Source organism: Ambystoma mexicanum, chromosome 3p (genome assembly GCF_040938575.1).
Source record: "Ambystoma mexicanum isolate Mex_15411 chromosome 3p, UKY_AmexF1_1, whole genome shotgun sequence".
Lineage (NCBI taxonomy): Eukaryota > Metazoa > Chordata > Amphibia > Caudata > Ambystomatidae > Ambystoma > Ambystoma mexicanum.
In genome coordinates this window covers 633,931,971-633,955,762 of record NC_090925.1, presented here as the reverse complement: position 1 = coordinate 633,955,762, position 23,792 = coordinate 633,931,971, and the positions used below count along the sequence as shown (strand labels likewise).

At 43.8% G+C, this 23,792-nt stretch overlaps 1 protein-coding gene across 3 annotated transcripts in view; it reads left to right on the top strand.

The window, feature by feature from the left end:
• The window catches only part of SH3TC2 (SH3 domain and tetratricopeptide repeats 2), a 665,994-nt gene that overhangs the window by 483,155 nt on the left and 159,047 nt on the right, over nt 1-23,792 (top strand). For all 3 annotated transcript variants that reach the window (XM_069651388.1, XM_069651386.1, XM_069651387.1), the window contains exons 7-9: nt 964-1,174; nt 2,772-2,848; nt 3,387-3,582. In XM_069651388.1, coding sequence (XP_069507489.1) covers nt 964-1,174; nt 2,772-2,848; nt 3,387-3,582 — 484 coding nt within the window. The remainder of the gene's footprint in view (nt 1-963; nt 1,175-2,771; nt 2,849-3,386; nt 3,583-23,792) is intronic.

Sequence of the window (23,792 nt, the reverse complement as noted above, 5' to 3'; positions counted from 1 at the left end):
AAATGCAGAATTGTACACATTATTTAAAAAATATATATTTCTCGGTGGTGAGTAGCGCCATAAACCAGCTGTGACTGTGTTCGGCTGGATCATTACTCTCAGTCGCTTGTATTCATTATCGGGTATAATGTACCCCCCGCACCCCTTTAAAAAAAATCTGCCATCTGCCAATGGAACAGAGATAACCTGACAAACACACATGCCTTGATCCTTGTGCATTTTTTCTAGTCAATGAGCATGTGATAAAAATGTGATAAAAGTCCATGGGTCTCATTACGAGTTTGAAGGTAGCCATGGTGCTATTAGCACCATGGCTGCCTCCAAACCGGGCTCCATTACCGGGTTCCTGCAATGAGGACTTACTGGGTCATTCCGACATAGGAGGACCCGGTAAGTCCTCCTTGCAGGAACCATTCCCCATTCACATTTGAGCCCCCATAGGGCTCAATGGGAATGGGGAGGGAGGTAAAAACGGGCACATTACAAGTGTCCCGTTGTTACCTCCCTCTCCCCCACGCGGGACCCGGAAAAGATGTCTGGTTTTACCAGACATCTGATCCGGGTCCCGTAAAGAGAACCTCGTAATGAGCCCTGACGGAATGAAGGGGGCCGGTCCCGTACCAGCCCCCTTCATTCCGTCAGCGCCATAGTCATAATGAGGCCCCATCACTTTACAAATCACTGTATATTTCTCACAGAAAACATGCAAACAAATTAAGACTGCTGAAGAAATATCCCTGGAGCCTCTTGTTACAGACCTGCAAGGTATTTCATGCAGCCCAGTGCAACCATGAGCTTATAAATGCAACCAATGAATGCATAGCCTTTGATCAGCTATGCATTCCAGCAGCCCACTATGTGATGTTTTCATGTAGCCAATTGTGAAGATATCTCAGGGTTTTGTTCCAGTTGATCACATGTATCTTCACATTGGTAATTGGATGTTCCTCACACACTTTGCAGGCCACTTCTTTGCCAGGGTGATATTTAGTGTCTTCCACCCGCAAGAGGAAGAGGACAGTCTGGATCAGAACCTCAGCGTCTGCACAGATGAGCTCCTGCAGGTGAAGGATGTTGGGGAAAAGAACCGATGGGATGGCCTCTCCTTGTCCACGGGTCAACATGGCTTGGTTCCCGTGTGTGCTGTGGAACCACTTTCCTTCCCATTCTATCAGTAAGTGAATGTTACATAATATCTGTGATAGCTGGAGCTCAAGAGCCTGTATTCCAAGGGGTTGTATTGACCTTTTCACAATTGACCTCGGAGAATTGACGTTCGGGAGAATTGACCTAATTTAAAATGTCAATTAGGACATATATGCGGGGGAAAACCCCCCGCGTCACCCACCCAATCCTCTTATATTATTTATAATCCAAAACCAACCCAATACATATATAAAATAACTAAAATAATATAAAGGTCAATTGTGCAGAGGGTCAATTAGGACCACTATAATTAGGTCAATTAGGACAAAAGGTCCATTGTAAAAGGTCAATTTGGGTAATACCCTCCCAGGTACTAAAGTAGTATAGTGCTACTGGCATAGGTAATGAGCTAGGGGTGTGATCTCCAGATGCAGGGCCACAGAGCGTGTGCTTGTATGATCACTACATACTGTTCAGTACATGGGGACACCCCATATTGATCTACCCATTATAATTGTAAAGTTGATCTGTAAACAGATTTCTTTCAATAGGAGCAGACAATGGGAAAAATGAATGAATCAATGCCTTCCTAGCCAATTCCCCACTGGGCCCATTCTGTAAGGGTTCAATGCATGGTCGAGGAAACTATGAACTGGAGTTCCCCTGTTATTCTGATGGATTCTGTCTCCCTCTTGAGATATACGCACTATATCTGCATGTTCTGCATCTTCTGAAAATCAAGCACAGTCCTTAGCCCTCAAGTTTAATGAGAGTTGCTTTGCTATTCATGATAACCACCATTACTGATCAGATTCACTGCATGAAGCGGTGTGGGAATCTGGGCTCTGTGTGATTCCCATTTTGTGCCACTGCTTGATGGTTTGATTAGCAGAGTTGGGTGAAGAGAGGCCTTGATCGTGGAAGCAGTTTAGAACCTCTTTCTAGGTTCTCCTCCGCACCAGAATAAAACCACTCGAGAGAATGCAGAAAATAGAATTTCTGATAAAAGACAAAAGGAAATATGTAAATGTAAAAATATATAAAATATTTCTAATCTGCACATGACATCAGCTTCAAGATCTTTTTTAAAACAAATTTTCAAAAGCCTGTTCAGCAGCTCCCATGACTTATTGCACATGTATCACGACCGAAAAGCTGGATGAAGCTAAATGATCACTGAGCCCTAGATGGGCCGGCAACCTGCAGGAGTGCGAGCAGGGATTGGTGCAATTTCCCTTCTCTGTCGGTAAATTTTATCCTATGTTAATTGTCAATACTGATTGTCATTTTGTAGAGAACATCTTCAGTGGTGTTATAGTTTGATTTTACCCGACTCATTTATATATTTGTGATATTTGGGTGTCACCGACAAGTGGACCTGTAATTGAAGACATATCCTTGGGAGTCACATTTTTTCAATGTACCCACCAAAAATGTAATCACATCATGGTCATGGAAAGAGCTTTGCCTACCTAGCATGTTCTACTCACTGGTGTGCTCAAACTTCTTCAAGGACATGCCTTAAAGTCTTGAATCTAATATGGTATGTTGGAAAGAACTCACATGAGCCTACAGCATGATGCATCAGCAGACCTGCCTATGGATTTTCTCTATTTCCTTTGCAGATGGTTCCTGAAAAATTACCCACTGAGCTGCAGTATTCCCAGGCAGAGCAGCATTCCAGGCTCCTCCACCCTCATGGGTAAACAGAAGATTCACACCTACATTGCCTGGCACACTTCAGCATAACTATCAGTGGTATAGCTTGAGACCTTGCCTTACAAAATGGTAAATTGAGTTCTCACCTTTGAGGGACCTGGTTGGCCCTGGTGGAGTTAGTCACATGCTATTCTCTGCCACTGTAGTATTCATATTTCTGGAAATAAAACCTCTAGAACATTGCACGGCTCTCCCTCTGGCCCTGCAGACCTTTAACCAACTCTCCAGATAGGCCTCCTTAACCTGGCACATTATTCCCGATGATGCTTTAAATCTGAGTGAGTTCTCATCAGTAATGTGCACAGCATAACCTTTTTCCTCCTTTCTCTTCTTTTATACACCTCCCTTAGGATTATGGGGCTAACTCTTCCAAGTGAATCTCATCCAGTGTTTCCATTTCTTCCAATCCCGCCTACACATGTGCAGCAATGATCTACAAGTCTCTCCTTTCCCTGATAGTGGGCACCACAGACAACCCATATTCACACTTATACTATTGTGTGTTCTGCTTGCTTTTCCAGGCCAAGGGACGTGCTCTGCCACCAAAGACCACCGATCGACCACCTGGGATGAACTGAACATCTGTGATGGAGAGGACATCGAAATTATTGGATTCCTCCTACCTGCTCTCAAGTGGTTTGTGGGGAAGTCCACTGTCAGCGGGGCTATTGGCTTTGTACAGACACAGCACGTGGACCTCAGCTGCTGCAAGTCCATGTAAGTACTCTGATTGTGCAAGTGTGCAGCATCTGTAATCAGGGGATATCTCCACAGTCCATGATTTGCAGATTCTAAAGGAAAGTGGGAATGATTTTCCTTCCTGGCCTCAAAGGAAGCTAGTTGATGGTCAGTAATTCCCAAAATACCCTGTGTTTCTCTTTCTTATTCCCTTTCAGTATTGTTTAGAAATCTATACATGACTGGAATCGTGTTTGCTAGTAGCCCCATGACAGCGTGGTCTAAGTGTCTTGTTACAATTTGGTTTCGAGTGTTTCAACAATCCGAGGAGTACTTCCTTAACATGGCAGACGCAATCTTGTCTGTTGTGAGAGTTGATGACTATATCATCCAGATACATCTCTATGTAAACTCTGCTGATGTAATGACACACATCATTGATAAAGTTCTAAAAAGCAGAAGGAGTGTTATAGAGGCCGAAAGGCATGACTCTATACTCAAAGGGGACACAGTTGATCTTGCATGTCAATGTCCATTTGCCCCCTTTTCCAATCTGTTCCAGATTGAACGTTCCTAGCAAAACAAGCTTAGTGAAGCAAGTGGTCTCTTGAACTTGCTCAATTTTGTTGGGCATGAGCGGGTACCAATTCTTGATTTTAATGTGGTTTAACTTGTGGAGGTCAATACATGGCCCAAACTCTCTGGAGATCTTCTTTATGAAAAATCTCAGGGCCCCAGCAGGAGAGATCAAGGTCTTCTGCTTGGATTCATTCACATACGTCTTTATAACTTTTCTTTCCTTCTGTGACAGGTTGTAGATGAAACTTGCGGAATAGTCTTATCCAGTATGAGGTGTATTGTCAATTGTTGGAGGGTGTTGGAGATAGCCTTTTTGCCTCTGTCAGCCAGAGAAGATACTTGAATGTGTGGTACTCTGATAGGATCTCTCTCAGAATGGCAACCTCAGCAAGGTGTGCCAGGTCTATCACAGGTACCTCAGTGACAATGCAGGCAGTATTGCGATGAATATGTATTGCTGTTCAACACATTCGGTGTTAGGATTGTGATGGAATAGCAAAGTCATCCACATAATAACTTGTAGATTGGGGGCATCGATGAGATTGAAGAAGATTAACTTCAAATGATCTTGGATGTGCATTCGTAAAGCAATGGTTACATACAAGATCCTGCTGGTGGCCGGGGGAAGACATCTATGCAATGGATTGGCAAAGAATGAGGTTTCAATAGCAAAAGCATTGAGTACTTCCTGGTGAACTTTAAGTTGACATGGTTGTCGATTGTTTAACAGTCAATAAAGATGGGGACTTTCACTGGGGCTATATCACCTACAGATTCAATGGGTATGCAGACATGCAAAATGGAGGCACACACCGAAAGCAGGAGTGAATTAGAGGTGCTCAAAGAGTGCCATCTCACTATCTCCAGGTTTTTGTGTTTCCTGAACGCTATGAAGAACAGTCTTGTACAACGTGGCCCTTTTTTCCACACTACATCCATAGGCCATCCAAGTGTTTCTCGTTTCACTCTTCTACAGCGAGGGAACCACAGAGTCAACCAATCTCCATGGGTGTATGTTCTGCTGCAACCTCAGTCATGACAATAATGGATCATCTACTTTCAGGTATCTTTGGTTCGGACCAATGATCCTGGATTCGCTGATCAGTTCACAGTGCCACATTGTTAAGATCGTTGATAGTGACTAGGGCAGGGTGTGCATGAGCTAGAGCAACCTGAATATCCTTCCAAAGCTCTAGCTGAAAAGCCACCATTTTAGTATTGTCATGCCACTGGATTTTTAGAACTAATTTGTAGAACTAAACCATTTAGTAAGCAAGTCCCAGGCACCCATTTTCAGAGTCAGCATTTCGACTCCCTTGGCTTCAGTTGACAAATGTCTAAAAAAACATTGTTTTTAATGAGGCACTGAATCCTGTGTAATGTCTATGGGATCTGCCGAACTCTGTAATGGGGTGGACTAGGTTAATGCTCCACCTCCACCAAGTGTGCAATAATGATTATAACCTTTGCCTGGTCATTCAAAAATTGGGAGGGCTTCATGAAGAAATGTAGGAGGCTCTGTTTGTTTGGTAGATTTTGTACTTATTTATGATGAATCCTATGGATCCCTCACTGAAACCCTACCTAAAGTATCCTCCCAGGTAGCCAGGGAAAGGCAGATGCTTCCTGTTCCTGACCTTGTGGGTCGTGTACTGCGGGAGGATCACCCAGGAGGAGAAAAGGGTGAGGAGATTGAAGGATATATATGGGATGAAAACTGGTATTTCACCTATTTTAAAGAACACATCCTGTCAAATCCACAGTATGTAATGGCTTATTGCCATCATAATCCTGTTGTTCCACAAGTAGACCATCCGAATGGGCGGGAATTCAGCCATGAATACTGTGGTGTTAAAAGTAACAAACACCCTGTTATAACCCAAAAAAGGCTTGTGGTTATAAAATCCCCTAGCTCCCAAAAACCTAATAAGAGGACGTTGTATTGTAATGGAAATAATAAGACCAACAATCCATATTTCTCTTCTAAAACTGGCCTTATGTTAAATTGGATTTCCTTGTGTTGCCTTTGAACTGAGAAGAAAACCCTTGTTTGGATCTGGGGAAGGGAAGTTTGCCCAGTCCACAACCAGAGACATTGATCATACTATCAACCAGGTTGAATGACGTATACATATTTGTTGAATTGAGTTGCCATATATAACCTTTTTGCTTGATTGTTTTATACGTGTGAGGGTTAGAAATCCCTTGGTGGAAGTGTTCCCTTTAGTTTCCTTTAGTCAGGGAAATCCTCATTAGGGTAGGAATAGAGAGGCGTTTATTCAACCTGTTTCATTTAATAAAATGGCATAAGTGAAAAACTCTTTACAAAGTTGCCCGCCTCACATCTCTGACCTCTCACATATTGCAGTGGTTGAAGTAGGCGGGAGCGGTTGAAAGCAGTGCTCCCCTACTTTAAAAAAAAAAAAGTGTTACTGTTCATATAGTTTTATGTTAAAAAGAAACCATTCTGTAATTGTTTAATTTTAAAATAAAAGTGTTTGAATAAGTTGAAACTTGCAGGTGTGTTTGTTTGGGGGCTTGGATTGCTCCTGGGAGGGGGCATGGTGATGGGGTGTGTGGAGAGCAGAGTCAGGCCAGCAAGGAACATAGTTCCACCGCATACACTTCGACCACTGACTTATTGCATTGACCGTAGAAGTGTTTCAGTAGTGGCAGCATATATGCTTCATCTTTTAGTACTGGACTGCATCTTGGCTCATTGGTTGATGAGGAACTGGATTCACCCCCAGTGACCTCTGGTTTCATATTGACATGCGTATGGTACAGCACTGCCACCATTGTACATAGTACCCAAACTGGCCAGGGCCCTCTCCACTGCCGAGGCAGTTAGGCAATCCCACAGATTCTCAAAGTCATCAGGTTGGACAGCCCAACAGGTGGCCAACATTGACAGAGGGTCTCTGTCAAGGAAAAGGCAGGACATGATGGATGACGTGAGGTCTTGGTCATAAATACTAGTAGGGGTGAGTAACAAAGACAAGCACAGCCAGACAAGGTCTTTCACTGAGATCATGAGAGCCAATGTGGCACAGAGGACATACATGATTATTTATGGCGCAACAATTAATAGATGGATTTTATTCCCCCCACCACATTCAAAAGTGCCCCAGACCAATTGAGCAATGACATAGATACTTAACTAACTGTGCCTTTTTTGAAATATATGACACTGCAGTACTCCTTCACTCTTTTTGCAGTAGGCAAGCCAAGAACCAGGCCGGAGTGCAGAAAGAATAACATTTATTTTCTTTTTATTAATGGACCATAGTCAAATTTACACAATGATTATCAAGAGGCATGTGAACTTACTCTGTGACACAAAGTTTTTCCTTCCAGACAATGCCATAACTATTAACAGGTTGAAAGCATCAATTTGTTTTTCAAAATGAAAAATCACTGAATTTCTAATACACTATAACTTCTACAGTTTTCATTTCTTGTCTCTAGTCCCCCTGTAAAGAGAAAAACAGGTCTAGGGAATACTTCAGATAATTGGATCTCTCACAGGAATAGGCCTAATGTAAAGATAATTAAGCAGCACCCTAGAACATGACGTGAAATTTGTACTTTACCATGTAATTCGTAAGTGGTCAACTTAAATAAAAGGTAGCACATTTCTAGTGAGCAAAAGAATCGACCTACCCAGCTCTTTATTTCTGACATTCCTGTGCACTTTCCATCTTGAACAACATTGTAGCATTACAGACATTTAATAAATCGCTCTTTTCAGCAGATAATGAACATCTTTCTTTTGCCACTAGATAGTGAGAAAGTTCCCCTTTAATTTGGAGTTCCTAGTTCCCTCTATATCTGAAGTGTTCTTTTGAACCAGCTATATTCACTTTGCTTAACCATGAAAACTCATTTCCGCACAGCACAGATCCAGAGATTCAGTTCACCATTGCAAACCCTTCTACTTTAAGGCAGGGTCCGTGAAATGTTGAATTGTTGGGGAAATTTTGTTTTTAAATCCACCCCTCACTTTTAGGGGATAGTTGTGGTTGACGATAATGTCGGTGATACCCAATTACTTTAAAACACTATGGGCCTCATTACGAGTTTGCCGGTATCTCGACGGTAATACTGCCAGGATACTGGTAACCTGTATTACTGTTACCAGCACTCAGTCCAGTGAAAGTACTGTTGGTTTCTCAGTGCCCACAGCTGTGGTAAATCCCCATTCCATGGAGTCCCATCAGATTCCATGTGGGGATATGATGCTATTACCAGCACCAGTATTACCAGCTAGGTTTGCTGGTAGGGTGGCAAAATTACCTCTGGCTCTTGGCTGGAGGTAGTTCTGGCCACTCGACAGGCCAATTTGGACTTTGCTGATGCGGTAACGTGCCAGTAAATGGAATTACCGGCACGTTATTACCTGTGGAGAATCCTGCGGATCCCTCACTAAAATGCTGCCTAAAGTTTCCTCCGAGGTGGCCAGGAGAGGGAAGATGCTTCCTGATCCCAATGCCTGGGGATATTGTACTGGGGGAGGATCACCTGGGTGGAGACAGGGCCCGGGGCGGTGGGGAGATTTTGCAGGGTGAGACACAGTATTTCTCCTTGAAGAGGAATACTCTTGCCATGGACTTAGAGGAGGAATTGACTTATTGCCATTTTTATATATCTCAGCCTCCTACTAAGGATGGGAGGGTCACCTCTAAAGAGGTGATTCAACACAGTGTTGTACCCAAATAACAATTTTTGGTACCCCAAAATCCCTTATCCACCGCAATCCCAAAGATATACCAAAAGGAAAAACAGAAAAGCAACTTTTTCTGTCCCATCTGTTTCTGAAAAGGTTAAACCCTATAATCCATCTTCCAATAACATCGAGGGAAGAAAGATCATCTTTAAACCTTTTAAAGAAGTAGTAAAACAAAATTTCTCTAAAATGGACTACATTTTCCAGAGTCCCTCAGGGACTGTGATGAAGAAGACAGCTGGAGAGGAATATAAGGGCCAAGGACAGGCAGGCAGGCCTAATAGCTTTTGGCAGTGTCACGTAATTAGTTCTAAGGGCCTGTCCCTGAAGCCAATAAACCCGCCAGAGTGGCATAAAAGGCTGCAGCAGGAAGGAGCAGTAGAAAGTAGCTACAGCAGGAGCTGGAAGTTCGGCAGCAGTAGCAGAAGAAGAAGCAGAGCACCAGGCCGAAAGTTCACTGGGAAGTGTGAATACAGAAGAAACACCGAAGCAGAGGAATAACAGATTTCACCTGGAGGCTCTGAGTTGGTCCTGTGTGCACAAACCCTGTTTGGCTGTGGCTGCATTGGAAGAGAATGGGAGGAACTGGCAGTCTTTCCAGGTGCGCCTATTTGATATGAATGCACATCCAACCAAGGACCATGCGCAGAAGCAAGCAGAGGGATGCTGGAGAAATTATTGAGGCCGGATCTGATACACCCATGCTGCAGAAGCTTGTGGGCCCCAAGTGTGTCTCTAGCAGTACTAGTAGAAGAAATAAAGTCAGAAGGAGAAGCAGCCCACATCCGCTGTGATTTTGGAGCCTGTGAATGAAGCTCTGTACTCCAAATCATCTTGCCTTGCTGGTAACTATAACCATCTTAATTGATGCTCGCGTGTAAATAAAAGCCAGTAAAAGTTGTTCACAGCCGTGGGAGGTCACTCTAACAAGTGATTTGTATCACAAGCTTATTACACTGAATTTAAAGTGCCTGTGTGAAGAGAAAGCCTTTTTCTTTTCCCCATTGTTAGATTTGATCTGTGGCCAAACTGTCATGTGTCTCCTATTAAAGAGAAGAACATTGCTGGTAAACCTTTATGAAGTAGAATCACACTTTCCCACAGTGTTACAAGCTTATCTAACATCAAAGAGAGTTTGTGCATATGTGCATATGAAACTGTGTTTCCCGATTCCTATTAAAGCAAAATGCTGCCCGAATAAGAGGTAACGCAAATCTTTAAAGTGGAAGTTTGTCATCAAAACAAAATTACGTGTACCTAAATTAGTTTCTACAGAGAAAAGTAATTCTTGTAACATCGTGAACAATTATTTAGCAGTCGTAGAAGTTGCTGAAGTCATGAGAAGAACAAGCATTACCCGCGCCAGTAGACAAAGCCCTTTCAAGGTGAAACCAGCCCAATTAAGTACTGAACACCATTGTTTTAAAGATGTTGAAGCTGTTGTAAACCCAGAGTTCTCTGATATAAGGGTTACAAGATTATCCAAAGCTGGCAGAGTGACAATACAGCTTTGGGGTAACTACAAGTGACTAGAAGGTGTACATGAAGCTGGGGAAGGGAGCTGGGTGCTTGTTAAAATAATTCATCTTTAATCTGTAGAGCTGAGACTTTTAAAAATAAGAGAGAGAAACAGTCTGGAAGCTAAGACAGATTTTGTGGTAGCTGCAAGATGGAAGGGAAAGGCATAGAGGCTAGCCTTTCTTAACATACAAGAAAGAAGAGTGCCTTGCCAACCTGTAGATGTTAAAGAGTCTTGTTGCCTTAAATACTTTATAAGCATCCAGTTGCAGCTGAAGAAGTAGAATGTGGTTGTCTGAAAATGTGTCAGAACAATATTATTTGAATGTAGTAGAAGCAGTAGGAGACTGTGAGACAATGGAGCCTCATCTCACAGTATCATTTGCAGAAGGGATTTGCTAATGAGAGAGCAAACCCTAAGAAGAAGCATCCTTACAAATTGTATTCAAGACGCTGCAGAAGGAGTTGTTGTTTGCCAGAAGTGGTACTTTTTTAACAAAGGAGGTTATCCAGGAATACATACCATTGGTGATATTGTTTTCTTTGTGGAACTTGGAAAGGGAATCTTGTCATCAAACACAGAAGGACTGTTACTAGTGAATTGTTGTTTGAGTATAATTTTGTTTCTTTGGAACATTTCAAGAACTGATTTAAGACTATCTTTTCCTTGAAAGAAATTGACTTTGGGACATTACTGGGGAAGCATGATCTACTCAGGACAAGTAGAAGTCATCCAAGACACTTGTTATTTGGTAATCATTTATTTATGTTGTTTATGTTTTACTTTGAATGTTTGGGTGTCTAGTGTGAGGATTTGTTTGGTGTATGCTCGGAGGTTTTCCCTTAGATCCTAAACTAAGCAGGGAATCCCCTGGTAGAGTAGGTTTTAGTAGGGTTTATTTGCTGTTTTTGTTAAAAAATAAAACATGTCAAACCTCGAGAAAACTAAACACAGTTGTGAGCCTCACATTTTTAGCCCCACACATACGGCACCAGCAAAATACTAATGAGGCTCTATATCTTAATTAGCACTTTCGATAGATGCTGGAGATTTTTAATTTCCCCAGCATCCCTCTAGTGTCCATTGAATATCTGGGAATTAATTAAAATATTAATTAGCAATGAATTTCTATGGATCTACTCCGGGATGCCCACCCCATGAATGTCTATATAGGGGAAGACATGCATTCAAATAGAACCTCACCAATGGTTTGTTCTGTTGGACAGATTTACTCACTTTAAATCTCTCTTGGTTTGTGCACAGGTGCCATCATCAGGGAGTCAGCTCTTTGAAAGCAACAGGGCCTGGGTAGACTCCCTACTGGTGGGCCTTAGTTAGGTAGGGCACTCGAGAGTATATTCTGTTGCCCGCCTCTCCTAGTTTCTGTTATGGAGCCACTCCAGCCTCAGCCCCCAGTTTTGCTGCTTCTCTCCCAATGTTAGTTCCTCCTTTCTTCCCAGAAATGTTTAGACCCCCATTCCATTGTTCCTTCAGTTTTAAAATCTCCTAACCACAAACAAAACTGTCTCAATTAAAATGTACCAGCTCATCGGTTAATACTCCTGATTGGGCAGCTCTTCTTCTCCTCCCTAAACAAGAACTTGCCCATTCCCTCTGATTTGTTATCGGGTCTCCAGGCCCCATTTCTGGGAGTTCTTGCTCCATACATCTGAAATTGCACTTCTGACTCAGATATAAATTTAAAAATCTTAAACATGACACTTTTTTAATGTACAAAAATGGGTCTCAATCAATATATTTCTAAAGTGGTCTGATCATACCGGCCGCAATCAGACGTTCTCTCTCTCCTAGACACTTTCTTACTGTGGTTACTCTCTACCGGCCCCTTGATCAGATCACCTCATTTCTCTCTGAGTGGACGGCCCTCTCCTCCTCTGTTCTGGCCTCTACCACTCAACTCCTCCTTCTTGGTGACCTCAATATCCATCTAGACTCTCCTTGTTCCTCCTCTGTACTCTTCCGTGACCTGTGTGATTCCCTCTCCCTTTCTATCTCCCCTCTGGCCCGGCTCACTCAGCAGGGCATGCTCTTGATGTCTTGGTCTCCTCTAACCTCCCCCTCTCCATCCCTCTGACCACTCCTCTCTCCTGGAGCAATCACTCGTTCCTCTCCTCTCATCTCTCCCTTTCTACCGCCCAGGCCAAGCCAACTCCAGCACTGCCGCCTACATTCTCTGACATCCGACCCATGAAGCGTGTGTCAGTTGAGGCTTCTGCCTCCACCCCCCCCCCATCTCCACCATTGGCTGACTCACATCCTGACACATCCCTGTCTATGCTCTACTCTTCCCTTTCTGATACTCTTGATACTCTTGCCCTGTCATGATGATCCGCTTGAAGCCAAAGCCAAGTTTAATTCTTGGTATGAATCTGACCTAGCTACTCTTAAACGTAAGTGTAGAGTAGCTGAGAGGAAATGGAGTGCTTCATGTTTATCCTCTGACAAACTGGCCTGTCGCCTGCTCCAAAGGCACTACCGACTCTCTATCCGCTAAGAAGCGAGCCAATATCCAATCACATGTCTCTGCAGCATCTAACAACTCGGCCAAACTCTTTAAAATCTGCAAGGAGATGGCCAATCCTGCTGCATTCTCTACCTCTCCTGTCTCCTCCAAGGCCCTCTGCCCGGCCCTTGCCTCTCACTTCATCTCTAAAAGCCAGGACATCCTGTCCACTCACTTATCCCCACCCCCGCTTCCCCCTTCCTTCTGTAAACTCTGGCCCTCCTAGAGTCACGCCCTACCACTTTTTCATTGTTTCCTCTTTTTTCCCCTGACAAGGTCTCTAGACAAGTCTGATCTACGAAAGTCTAATCAAAACAGGTTCTTCCGTGTTTCTCCAAAACCATCAAGGGCCGCATTGACACCCTTGTTTCTGCCCTGGCTGATTTCTGCAATGACTCCTTTGCCTCAGGAACCTTCCCCTCCCCTCTGAATCACTCCCTTGTGCACCCTCTTCTCAAAAAACCCAGAGCTGACCCATCTTGCCTGGCTAACTATCCCCCAATCTCCATCACTCCTTTTCTGGGCAAACCTCTTGAAATGCTGGCCATCTCACAGCTTAACCTTCACTCCGTTGGTTGTTTGCATGACCATTAGTCTGGCTTTAGATTGGCCAGAAGCACGGAAACTGCTCTCCTGAACATCCGTGAAGATCTGCTCTCCAACCTTTACTCTAACAACCCCTCTGTCCTCATCCTACTCGATCTCTCCTCTGCATTTGACACAGTTAATCATACCACCCTGCTCAACCATCTCCGTGACAACCTGGGTACCACCGATCAAGCTCTTGCCTGGCTAACCTCTTTCCTCTCTGATCGACCCTCAGAGGTCCAGCTTGGCTCCTTGCTGCCATCTATCTCTCTTTCTACCTATGGTGTTCCCCAGGGGTCTAACCTCTCTCCCTTGCTTTTCAACCAATGCCTGGCAACTCTTGCCAACCACATTGCCATTTTCTGCTCCAATTTCCAGTGCTATGCAGATGACAGTCAACTCATGTTCAGGCTTCTCTCAGACATCACTTCTTCTTCGCTCATCTCTGACTATCCTATCTGCCATTCAGGATTGGTGTGCCACCAATGATCTCTGCCAGAATGCCAGCAAGAAGGCACACCTCCACCCTCCTTTCCCCTCACTCTCTGGCTGGCCTCCTCCTCCTACCCCCACCTGTGAGGCCAAGTATCTCGGGGTAATCTTTGACTCCAAGCTTTCGTTCTCTGCCCACATCTCTGATGTCTCTAAAAAGTCAAACTTCCCACTGCACCTCCTCAGAGGTACTCTGCCTTTCCTCTCCTTGCCCCAGAAGCTCACTGTCGCTCGAGCTCTGGTTCTCTCTAGGTTGGACTATTGCAACAACCTCTTTCTAAGCCTACCTGCTTCTACTCTCCACCCTTTGCAACGTATCCAGAACAGGATTGCAAGACTTGACCTTGGCCTGAAGCCTGTATCCCTCCAGCCCTGAAAACTCTCATTTGGCTCCCAGTGGCTGCAAGGATCAACTTCAAGACCCTTTGCATTGTCCCCAAGGCTTTCTGGGGCCTGGACCCAAAATACCTTCAACTCTCCCACTGTAAATACCTTCCCTGCCAAGCTCTTCACTCCTCCACATCTAACTCCCTCAGGGTCAGTCGTTTTTCTAAGAAATGAGCTGGGGAAGATCTCTGTCTTCTGCCTCTGGAACAGCCTCCATGGTACTCTTAAACTTGAGGAGAACCATCTCTGGTTCCGGAGGCACCTCAAGACCTTACTTGTGCTTCTGCCTTCTCTCCTCCTCTCCCCTGCTGCTCTCCCTTGCTGATCTGTTCTGTCTGTTCAGAACGTTTCCTCCTTCCTCCTCCCATGCACTTTCTCCTTCTTCCTCTCCCATGGACTTGCACGTTCTCAATGTCACTGGGCCTAGTAAGATCTTTGTGTTTGTTCTCCCTTGTTCCCCTCCCTTGCTGCGCTCTGAAACACTTGTGTACGGGCCTGTTACAAATAAAATATCAATATCAAAATCAATTAACCATGTCTGGTGTTGGCAGGGGGTTGTCTGCGTGAATGGAGGATTTTTGTGATTTCTATGGAAAAAATAATATTATGATCATGATATTTTACAGACAGGTATTTGATTCCATAAACTACCAGATACTTGACTCTCCTATTCATAAGTTATTCTGGGAAACTGCCATCACATTTTAGCTTATAACTGTGGTTTCCAAGGGCACCGTTTTAGGGGATTCCTGTCAACAAATAATGCTTTTCATGTGTTTTCTGAAGACATATGAAACATCTTTGTATCTATTATGTTTCACCAGTTTATGAGCAAAATACGATACCCCCCCATAAAATCATAAGAAACCGTTTTGATTACATGCATACTTTTACACTTAATGAATAATCCTTTCTTTTCCCAAAACCTGTATGTAGGCCTGGGCATCTGGCTTTTGTTGATCTAGTCTGCAATAAAACCACTTAACATTCTTTAAAGGTTAAGGGCCAAAACATGTGCTTCCTTATCTCTTTGAGCAGAGGGGTATAACTCTGCCCCTGAAACATGTGGCTTCTCCTGTTACATCTCAACTGTCAGTCAGTTCAGAACCCCACCACAAACTGAATTTAATTTTGAGTATTTTAGGATAGTTCAAAATCCATGGGCTGCAGTTTTGTTTACTCAGTGGTCATCATTCCATTGCAACAAACCTCCTCCCAGGCACAAGCTATGTCCCCTTCCTGGCTCTTCTGAGCTTCCAAGAGGCTGACCAAATGGAAAGGTGAAGGAGTGTTTGACCTTTGAAGATGATGTGGGAAAGTTTTCTCTTGCCTAAACACGGGTTTTAAGTCCACTCTAATAAACAGATATTGGGCTTTTTAACTTTTTGCATTTTCGTTACGTATGATGCCTGCACCAATATCTCGTACTATAAAATATACATTTTGCTCCATCATCCACCTTGCTGCTGATTTTAATGCATTTTGTTTACAAGCTGACAGTTTCACATGCTTCATTAATGTGTGGCTTTGAATTTACTTCTGACAATGGAGTTTAATTTTTTATGTGTTCATTGTTCCATAAAAATTGTAGAGTTCACAACTTATAGCATCTCCCTTTTGGCAAATCTGTACTCCAATCCCTCAGTAATGTAGTGGGAAGTAGGCCGGTAGTCTTTCGGCCTTCTAATTCGAGTACAGGACATACTTAATATGTTTATTTTTCTTTTTTCTGAAAACAATATTTAAATGTTTGGCATTGGAGAGTTAAATGCTGGCCTTTTGTCTGGCAGTCTACAATGCACTTTCCATATTCCTTCACTTTTGGGCCTAACTTAGCCAAACACAGTTAATTTGTATCCTGGGGCTGAAAATACACCACAGACAGATGTCATTGTGAGGCAAGGTCCATGGGCATATAGTCATCTTCTAAAGACAGCAGATTACACGTGTGTGCTGCATCAAGTGTGGATACACTTCAGACACGTTCAACTGTTGCAGTTCCTCTGAGTGCTGCAGACTGCAGAGTCTGTGGTTTGTTCGAGAACGTGAGCTGATTTTTGACATCTGGTTCTTAGTGGAGAGGGCAAAAAGCATGATACAAATGTAAGACCCAGTTAAGTGCACCTATATGAGATATACAAAGATATTTACACATGTGTTTACTGCTTCCTAGTGAGAGAACGGGGCGGAGAAGGATTACGAGTCATTGGCTCTATGAATGGCAACGCAGTCCCTAGTCATGAACTACTGCCACATTTCATGCATGGCCATAGATGACAGCGAGAATGCAGGCATGTGCTTGCTCGCTTGGCTGGTGCAGACTTTGGGCCTCATCACGAGTTTGGCGGTAACCCTTAAATCCGGCGGTAGCGCTATTAGCGCCGGATTTAAGGGTCTGCCAAATCAGGGCTTCAGCGTATTTCTCCCCAGCTCTGAGCTGGGGGGAAATCCGCTGAAATTTCGCGCTATTACCGCCGGCCGGAAATCCGCCGGGCGATAAGAGCGTGAAAATTCCCCATTGTGCCCAATGGGGAATGGGAAATTCCCGAATGGGCTCAGTGGGGAATGGGCAATACCCGTTCCACCAAACCCGTGATCTCGCGCTATTAGCGCCGGGGGGTTTGGCGGTAGGGCTATTAACGCCGGCGCTAATTGCGCCGGCGTTACCGCCCAACTCGTGATGAAGTAGGTGCTGCTGTGGAGAGAGCACCCTTTTTGAGGCTCAATTGCAATAGGCTTTTGTCATGAGGCCCAGTCTACCCTACTGCAGGTCCCTGCTGTGGGGGCTGTCCGATAAGGAGAGCAAAGAAGTATACAGGCAGAGCATTAACTACAGTAAGCAATGAGCAGTACCAAGGATGGTCTGAAGATCCAAGGGTGATACACTCCTTTGTCCAGAGGAGTATATATTGCAGATGAAAGCTGGCAAAAATCCTACACCCCATTTACCCTGTGTGGTGCTAGCCAAGTGTACATAAGAACTGCCGAACAACTATCCAGACAAGCGAAGAACTAAGGGCCTCAGAGCATGCACATTTTTTGGGGCCCAACTATATATTTTTGAGCCAACATAGTCTGCATCTGCCCTGTTAAATAGACTTCTGTACCTCACCGTCTGGAAGGTAGCTTCCTGTTTTTTCTCTGAATAAGAACTTGAACTGAGAGACTTGGTGTATGCGTCACAGACCAAGAACTGCATCAGGCTTTGGAGGAGATGTGTTAGGGGGCTGGACCTGGGCTTTAATCAATCCAAGGAAATGCCATACGAAGTGCCTATAGTTACTACAGGTTGCTCTGCCTGCTTTTAAGAACCTTTCTATAAAGAGTACAAAAGAGTTCAATTGTGGCTATTTCGTTTCTTTTGTGTTATTTGCGTTTCTTAGTTTACTGTGAGTTTCCTTTGATTACAATTCCTTGGGTTGAAAGCAATTTCCTTTAAGCATTAAGGCGCTTATCACCAGAGACACAGGTGGTACACACTTGTTGTCACTCTGCCCTGCTCTTGTTCCGTCGAGATGCTGCATCCTGGTATATTACCCAATGACATCATGGTACACAAGCATTGCCAGAGCCAATAGTTTTATGTTTTGAGTAGGCATGCAATCGGCATTTGCCAGGCGCTGCCATAATGGCCTCACATGGCCATAAGATGGACACCGCTCGACAACTCTGTGAGTACAGGGCATATGAAGACAGTGCCTGGCAAATGCCCATCTGAGACCCATACACAAGCAAAAAAGGTTGGCTTTGCCAATGATTAACAAGACTTCAGCACAAGGAACAGATTTCAGAACACTCACTTACGGGTTATAAATCAAGTTACTGAAGGCACACATAGTTAAGACATTTCTTGAATACCACTAGTGCATTTAAAGTTGAAATTGCACCATTGACTCTAAAAAGGCTGCTTTGAAAAATTTAACGGATAGGCTTTATACTTTATACGGTTTTGTGTTACTTAATGAGAGAGCTAGCCCAAAGAGAGCCCAGTGGAATGTGTTTTTGGCGGGGAGGGGCAGATAGTGGGTGGGGACCAACATTAGGATTAGTATGGCCATGGGGAGTCAATGGGTTGGTAAGTAACCAAACAACGCCCACAATCAGTGTGTCGATATACACTTCCCATCTCTCACTGATCTGTACCTCATTGCAATACTTGTTGGCATGTAGATGCCAATTAAGCACCACCTCATATAAACCTAAAAAGAGGATAGATTCCGTACTGCTGGCACATGGAAGTCAAACAGCAGAAGGCATTGTTTGCAGAGCAGGCACTATAGTTAATGGTGCTCCAGGAGTAGTGGCCAACAGGACCGGGCCGTGCTCCAGCTGAAGACTCTAGCAATCAAAGCCGTTCTGCAGAGGTGTACCACAGAATTGGGAATGGTGCTGCACTGGATCTAATTCTTAAGCCATAAGCCTTCAAAACTGGACGCAATACTTCACTTAAGCCTCCGGACTTGGGACACATACTTGATGATTTCTCTTAAACACATTGCGACGACAATTATTAACAAAACTGGAAGGAACTGCCTTACCATTTGCTGATCTGGATAACAACTTCCATTATTGTTCCGCTAGGAGGCAGGGTTGTTCCATTGAAGTAACATTTTCTTTTTTCAGTAGTGAGACTTTTCTCTCGATCTAATCTACTGAAGTTTGAAATGCAGATTTTAAAACTGAAGTTTAATTTTTTTTTTAAACGGCTTTACAACTCCGGTGTCTTTTCCAAACTGTTAACCCAAATTGATCACTAGTAGATCACATTATTATAGTCTTATAGACAGGGCTGGCCTTAGGGCAGGGGCGCTTGGGGCACCATTAGCCCGACAGGCCAGCTCGGGGGAGTCTTTCAAGGTCTCCCTCGAGCCGGCACTGTGGGAGAAGGCGCAGCAGGCGCCCTTTTGAAATTAAATGCGCCCCGCTCTCAGGCAGCTTGTTTTGCTGTTGAGACGCTGCCGCCGCTAAGGCTGGCCCTGCTAATAGACCTCGGGAAAGGTCATTATTGTGGGATAATGAGCCACAGCTCGGCTCAGTCCATAAGTGTGGGAAGGGTCATTATCCCAAGCAATAATGACTCCTCACAAGGTCTATAAGGCTATTAATAGATAGTGATAGTAACAATACGCATGTTGGCGTTTTAGTAGCTAAATAAAATTAAATTATACATTAACAGTGATTAAAGTAAATAGGGCTCATGAGCTAGTAAATAACATGAGTGTCCTCATAAGTTCAGTACTTTACACGTTTGGCAAAGCTGAAGAGGTTTTAACATGAACATGCATTAGGTGTCATGTGAATTGTATCTCTGTAAGAAAGTGAAAGTATTTTTTCCATGTTTTAGCTTTCGCTTTAGTTTTTGAAAATAGGATGTTGTAGTGTAGCAACAACAAAAAAAGGTCCCCCCAGGGAGGAAATGTCTTGCTTAAAGAAATGTTACCCGGAAATTGCATAGTTGTGTTGATGTCGGATTTGAAATACAATATGATCAGAATACAGTCATTACTAGTTGTTATTGACTGCAGTCTGAACACTCAGGTTGGCTAAGAGGAGGTCAGTAATGATCTCCATGTGCTAATATACTTACTCTCCAAGCTGTTCCTATTTTTGGATGTTTACAAACAAATGTAATGCCCAGCTGGGCTGTCTCTTCCAGTGTTGTCTTTAAAGCTGTCTGAATATTGGCACTAGACTGAGACAAACTATGCTTACTGCCTGCAATGAGTGCCTCTGGGGTCCTTCAGGCCACACAACCAATGCCCTCCTACCCGCCAACAGATAAAAGCTGAGAAGTTTACATTACATCAAAATAGCATGGCTATTTGTAGAGGTCATCCTCCGTGAGGTGGGGGAGGGGGAGTTGTGATGCTATAGACAGAAAACAGATGCTTATTTTTACCCAACTCAACATTTATTTTATAGTCATACAAAAAATACAGGGTTGGATAGACCTGCATCCGAACCCATCATATTGGCATGAAGCATAATGAGAGGGGGGAGTCTGGTTAACAGACCTCCTTTTCAGAAGCAACATTACCGGCAACATTTTATGGTAATAAACATCCAAAATGTTTGGGCTATCCTACCAGATGAAATTCAGTAGCAGTGCTACAACCCCCATTGCAAGGAACCTCTGGTCGAATGGTTGTCTGCCATCATCTGGATGCTGCAATATGCAGATGACGAACATCTTTACCTAAAGATCAATTGCATTAACTACATTCCTCAAAACAAGCCCTGTCTGTCAATCATCCAATGTCCCCATCATACACCTTTCTGACGGTCAACCTGGGAAAGGCCCATTTCAGTCTCCTTGGAAATCCAACTAAGCATGCCCAACTCTAAAATTGCCAGACTGAAGTGAAACTCAAAAGATACGAGCATCAACTCTTACCCAGCACAAACTCTCAGCACTTTACCCACAACTGTGAGCTCTCATTAAAAATCCACCACTTCAAGGAAAAACAAACCCCATAGTACCAGCTTGCACCTGTCTGTAACGTCAGCATTTCATCCACCCCTGAGCTTCTGAACAGTTGCCCAAGCACTGGTCATCTTCCAACTGGGTGGATGCAATGCCCTAGTTTCAAAAGTCATCTTGGCCGCCCTGAAAGCCATCCAGCATGCTGCAGCACGACTCATTGCAGGATTCAGAAACGTTGCCCAAATCACCTCATCCTCAAGGAACTGCACAGGCTACCCTTCAAGCATGCATTCATATTCAATACGACCTGCATCATCCATAATTCACTCGGACACAAAACACCACTGTAACTGGGCATCCCTGTCTCCAGAGGCCAGAGCACCCCCAGAAGCCACAACACCACTGAAACAAAGAAGTGCAAAAGGAAACACATAGGAAACATACCTTTTCACAATATGCGTCCTGCCTGTCCCTGGAACAAGTTACCCTAGCCTTTAAAGAACATCTTGCCAAACATTGATCGCTCCAGTCAACCCTACCCCCCCGCCCAACGTCCCCAACCTGTTCCGTGCATTGCATTCCCCATGGGCAGTGCTTCCTTGATTACAACCTATGTTTCCACACACACACACTCTCTCTCTCTCTCTCTCTCTCTCTTTCTCTCTCTCTCTCCCCCTCTCTCTCATAGCAACCCTGTAGTTATGGTAAAGTTGCCCATAGAAAGAGCTCTTTTTGGGTGGCTTATAACTTTGCCCTCCCCTGGATGAATCCTCACCAAAGTTTGTGGGCACCTCAGAATGATTTTGCGAATTTTGGTGTGGTTTTGTGCAGGGGGGCAACGTTATAGAGGAGGTCCCAAATTATGTGGAAATCCTCATAGATGCAACAGAAAAAAAACGTGCTCACGCCTACAGCCCAAATTGCTTAATTCATTTTTACCAAATTTGTGCCATCAGCGGAGGCTTGGTCGCGAAAGCGTGCTTTTGTACATTTGGTGTATATCTGATAAGTAGTTAGTTAAAAATTGCCCAAAAAGTAGATAATAAAAGTGATATCTGGACCCGGTCCGCAGACTCGCTTCCTTATTCGGGGTCCGCGAACACACCTGGGCCATTCTCGGGGCTGCGTGATGTTGTACGTACCTGCAGATTGGTCAGTTAAAAACATGAGGTACATTAAAACTTTTGAAATGGAAGCTATGTTGGATTCGCGAACAGCTCCTGTAGTCCACAGAAATCACGGTAAAACATATTAAAAAGCACAATATTGCACTTGTCAAACAAATTAAACTATCTCTGGGGAGGTGAGGGGTGATGGGGATGGGCTGGGATATGGTCATAAAAAGCAAAAAAATCAGGTGTTTTTTTCTTATCCGATGTCCACGAACATCTCAGATGTTCGGAGGCATCCATGCATATTTCTGCATTACAGGGTCTGTGAAAAGCAGTTATTGGATGGCTGAAAACTTTGGTGCCACTCAATAAAACTGCATGAAATTCTGAAATCTCTATTTAGAACTGACCTTGAATGGGTAGGCACAGTTTAGTTCTGTTTCTCCAATAGGGGGCAAAATTAGAGGGGGTGGTCCCAAAATATTTCAAAGGCTTAAACATTTGGTGTTGTTTGACAAATCTGCACAAATGTTTGCAAACAGATTTAAACCCAGATGTGAATGGTTTTACAAAGATTAGTGGGATTTTGTCAAGAGGGGGCACAGTTAGAGGGGGGTTCTCAACATTTTTAGATTACTTATAACTTTGTTGCCCTTTGACGAATCTTGAGAAAGATTATAGATCTAACATTGAATGATTGTGCAAAGTATGAATGGATTTTGTCAAGTGGGGGCTAAGTTTTAGGACTATTTTTTTGTACGTACATTTTGACACTTTTCAAAAAATAAAACATGGACAGATTTGCAGCAAACACGTGGAAGGAGCATTGACAATAACCCGAAAGCATGGTTTTGCAAATGTGTCTGTGTTTTATTTTTTGAAAAGTGTCATAATGTAGGTAAAAAAAAATGTGATCTACTTTGGTGACTGAGGTATAGCCTGTGACCATGGGCAGTGGACAGATTGTGTGGGTCATGCTGGCCATGCCCAAGAGGGATCGGCAATGGGGTTAAAGTGGGCATTGCCACCAGGGACCGGCTATGTGGTAACTTTTTTTGAAAACAGGATAGGTTTCAATGGGAAAACAAAGTCTGCTTGTAGCTACAGCCCGAAGTGCTTGACTCCTGTTAGCAATCCTGCAGCAAACTTTCCCAAGGATCATCAGAAGGACCTCAAAGCATGGTTTTGCAAATCTGTCCTATATTTTACTTTTTTCCAAAGTGTCAAAATGTAAGTATAAAACATTGTGATATAACTTTGGTGCCTGGGTTATGGGCCTGGTGCTGAGCAAGGACAAATGTGTACTCTGATTTGCTTATTGGGGCATGCACCTGGCTGAAGCCCTGTGTGTGAATGGGAAAAATATTTGGTTTGTGGCTACAGTCTGAAGTGCTGGACTGTATTACAACAAACCTGCCTGAGGAACATCAGCAAGAACCTGAAAGCATGCTTTTTCAAATCTGTCCTGTGTTTAACTTTTTTGAAAGTGTCAAAAAGTAAGTACAAAAAATAGTGATACAACCTTAATGCCTGGGCAGTGGGCCTGGGCCTCGGCAAGGACAAATGTCTACTCTGATTTGCCTATTTGGGAATGTGGCATGGCCGAAGCCCATGCCCCATAGATTGTGGAGACTGGCCATGGCTGCCAGCCATGAGCACTGGTCGTGGTCACATTATGTGGGTATAGTGAACACTGAACTTGGATACAGGATAGGTGCAGTGGATAACGGGGGTGGTTTGGTGGAGCTGGGGTCATGGTCGAGCCTCATGCCCGAGTCAATTGAACCATGTCTTGCATCCCCAGCATGCACTGCTGATAAGGACACACACCAGTATGCATTGCAAACAAAGATGGTTCTTAAAGGAGGTTTACAGTTCTTTGATATGTTAAGAGAGGA